The 3,992-nt window shown below is 34.5% G+C and overlaps 1 protein-coding gene across 1 annotated transcript in view; it reads right to left on the minus strand.

Moving 5' to 3' along the window:
- Window positions 1-3,992, minus strand: part of SCN1A (sodium channel, voltage-gated, type I, alpha subunit) — a 138,159-nt gene that overhangs the window by 9,481 nt on the left and 124,686 nt on the right. Inside the window, exon 25 of the mRNA XM_006867033.1 lies at window positions 2,794-2,835. Within this exon, the coding sequence (XP_006867095.1) occupies window positions 2,794-2,835 (42 nt within the window). The remainder of the gene's footprint in view (window positions 1-2,793; window positions 2,836-3,992) is intronic.

Here is a 3,992-nt window from a genome sequence, read left to right on the forward strand (position 1 = left end):
GAGATGGATTGGCCAAGTGGCAGCATCAATGGACTCAAGCGTGGCAACAATAGTGAGGTTGACCCAGGATCGGGCAGTGTTTCATTCTGCTAGGCATAAGGTCGCTATGGGTTGGTACTGACTCGATGGCATCTAACAACAACATGCACGTTTTAGGCAATGATCAACTTTTGCTTGTGCAAGTCACATTTCCCGTATGTCCTTTTGTGCTTTTTTAGACTTTAATTGTGTACTTCTAAATCCCTATAAGATGAGGATGCATTTTCTGTTTTTTTCTTTTTGTTCTTTTATTCCTTTTCACATTTTACCACTATCAAAAAATATACGCATTAATGATATTCTAAAAGTGGAAGAAATATTTCAGATGGAAATGTTAGCCGCTATCTCTTTTGTGAAAAACAAAAACAAAACAAAACAAAAAACACAGGCAAGTTTTGGGGTTTATTTTCTTAAGTCATTTGATATTTCTTACTCCTGGTCGAGGTATTGGCTTTTGTGGCTTTTTTGATCCCAGTTTTTTCATTGCATTATAGTATTTCTTCTGTTCTTCTGTCATAAAGATGTCTTGACCTCCAAAGTATAGAAAAGAAAAATCAAAACTGGTTAAAACTGTGTCCTTTTACACATTTTTAAAGTGTTAAATTTAAAATAGGAAAGGACATTTTAAAAAAGAAATGCAAAATACAACTAATTAGCGTAACAGGGCCCTACATTTTAAATTTTAAAAAATTTAAAAAGAAAACTCAAAATTAAATTTAAATTAAAAAGCTAAATTTTTACAGTTAAAAATCTAAAGAGTTCATTGACAACTGGATGCAAGTTAATAGTTAAAAAGTCATTTTCACTTTGCCAAGAGGTAGAATAAAAGAGATGGCAAGAAAGTTAGACTAAGTGATAGAAAATTTGGATAAATATCAGAGGTTGTAAATGTGGCAGGTTCTTATGTGATAGGTCAGCCAGTAGAAAAGACTGGTCTCAGACTAATAAGTGAAATGGATACATGACCCATTTAGAACAACAAAATAATAAGTTATTGAATACAGAATTATAACAGTAATAAGAAAAGAGATGAGGGACAAAAATGTTATGCATGAGCATCTCTTGCGGCAAAAGCATTTATTATTTTGACAAGAAAATGTACTAAGCAAATGAGATGAATGAACAGTCAGCACAGGAAGAAATCCAACTAGATAATAAGCACTTAAAAATTTGTTCAAAACTACTAGCAATAAAAGATCTAGATATTAAATTAAATACACTTTAAAAAAAGTTTTTATTGTGAATTGAATGATAGTTTACATGGGAAAATATTGGTTTTACACTCATTGCTACACTGCAATGATTCCAATCTCCTCCACACATCATCATTAGACAGTATTTGCTAAATTAAATATACTTTTGGTCTATTAAACATGAAACATGAAAAAAAGAGAGAGATTGATGCCAGTGAGAGGGCAGTGATAGAGGTCCATTCAGACACTGTTGCTGGAAGAGTCAAGGAGTTATTTAAGTGATTACATATTTAAAACAACTTAATTTTTCAATCTATCAGGGAATGGTTAAATAATTATAATTATAGCATAGTGGCTACAAATCGGGCTGCGAACCGCAAGGTCAGCAGTTCGAAACTACCAGCTTTTACGCGGGAGAACGATGAGGCTTTCTGCTCCCATAAAGATTTACAGCCTCAGAAAACCTGTACAGGGTCACTATGAATCGGAACCAACTCCTCCATGGCACATAACAACAACAATAACAATAACTATATATATGTGTGTGTGTGTGTGTGTGTGTGTGTGTGTATGCTGTTGTTGTTGTGAAGTGCCATCAAATTGTTTCCAACTCATGGCAACCCTCTATAGGAACTCTATACAAAGAGTGGCTGGTAGGATTGAACTGCCAACTTTGTGGTTAGCAAGTCCAGTGCTTATCCTACAGTGCCACACCAGGACTCCACATATATATAGTATATGTGTAAAGTAAACATATATTTTAAGACTATATATGTATATATTTGTTGTTGTTGGAATGTGTTGCCAAGTCAGTTCTGACTCACAGAGACCCTGTCTGTGTAGGTTTCCCAAGGAGCTGTTGGTGAGTTTTAACTGCCGACCTTTTGGTTAGCAGCAGTCTAGTGCTTATCCTACAGCTCCATACCATATATAACTGGAAAAGCTGAAACCTGCATAAGGCAGAAACGTGTCAAAGAAGGAAATCTTTAAAACAAAGTTCCGTTTAGTTCCAGCTTTCACAGATTTCACTCTCTCTTTCTCAATATATATGGATATACATACAAGGAGCTCTGACAGTACAGTGCTTATGAGTCACGCTGCTAACCTCAAGGTCAGCAGTTCAAAACTACCAGCTGTTCTGCGGAAGAAAGATGAGGCTTTTTGCTCTCGTAAAGATTTACACCCTCGGAAACCCTGTACAGGGTCGCTATGGGTCGGAATCGACTCGACGGCACTTAACAACAACAACAACAAAGAGATACAATCTCAGAAACCCTATGCAGGTGTGCTGTGAGTCGGGGCCCACTCCATGGCACACCACCACTACCATATAAATACACAGAGTCCGGGTGTGGTGCTGTCCGAAAGGTCAGTTTGACCCACAAGGTCAGCAGTTCAAATTCACCAGCCGACCTTGGAAATCCTATGCAGGGTCCCTATGAGTGGGAACCGACTCAAAGGCAGTTAACAACAACAACAGCAAGTATATATATCTATAGATACATATACTTTATACATACACATAGACTTTTAGCAAAATGGGAAATACAATAATCAAAAGGAGAATTTATTATTACAGATAAAATAATTTCAACAATAAGAACTTGCACAGAAAAAGTTAGGGCATAAACCAATAAAATGTGAATAATGTTACTCCCAGGTGATTATGTTTCTTTACTTTCCATATTTTCTATACTGCACATGTACATTTGGGTTATAAATAATCTTTATAAATGATAATAACTAGTAAAATGAGGAGCAGTCAAATTCAAGAGTGGAAAGGCTATACAGCTTTTAACTAAATATTAGGGGCTAAGAAATGGGACTGTAATATATAAAATAAACCAATGATGAAAAAGTGTGAGAAGAAGTACTAGAAGAAGTTTGCATCTGATGCCTTATTTCTTATAGAGATTCTGTAGGTTTTCACTGCAAAACACATTTTTGCCTGGCGGGATTATTGGGGTGAAAAAAAACAAAGAAACATACAAACAAACAAGACTTTGGAGAAGGGTACATTGCTGGTTTTTTAAAAGTATTTCTCTTTCAAATTATCAAATATGTCATCCCTGATTTTAAAAAGGAAGGAAAAATGAAAATAAAGTAGGGGAGTGATTTCATGAGCCTATGAGCAAGAATATGGAAGTAAAAACACATTTTAATATAGACGTCATCTGACTTCTGAATTAAAGTGCTTATGTATTAGAGAAAACACTTCAAATCATTTTTCTATCTTAGTGGGAGATAAAACATTAGAAATACTTATCTTCTTTTTTTGTTGGTTGAAATTATCTATGATGACACCAATAAACAGGTTCAGAGTGAAGAAGGACCCAAAGATGATGAAAATAACAAAGTAAAGGTACATGTACAGGCTTTCCTCATACTTAGGCTGGAGTTCCACCTACCAAAGGAGAATATTTTGCAAAATATTATAACAAATTTTCATATGAGAATGGACAAAGTATTTCTGGGAATACTTCAGCAGTTTTTTTTTTTTTTTTCTTCTGGATTTAACTATGAGTTATACTTTTAAATCAATGTAGAATAATTTCATTAGCCTGCCTAAGCTTTTCTAAGTTAAATGAAGTCCGTAATTAGGATTGTAAAAGGTCTTAGAATTAAAAAAATACTTACATTTCTTGAATCAACAGCTGCATACATTATATCCATCCATCCCTTAAATGTGGCCTATTCAAAAGAACATGTATACTTTACTTTGAAGTAGAAATAATTCAGACTTGGTGTTTTACAAATATT

Source organism: Chrysochloris asiatica, unplaced genomic scaffold (assembly GCF_000296735.1).
Source record: "Chrysochloris asiatica unplaced genomic scaffold, ChrAsi1.0 scaffold00099, whole genome shotgun sequence".
In the NCBI taxonomy this organism is placed as follows: domain Eukaryota; kingdom Metazoa; phylum Chordata; class Mammalia; order Afrosoricida; family Chrysochloridae; genus Chrysochloris; species Chrysochloris asiatica.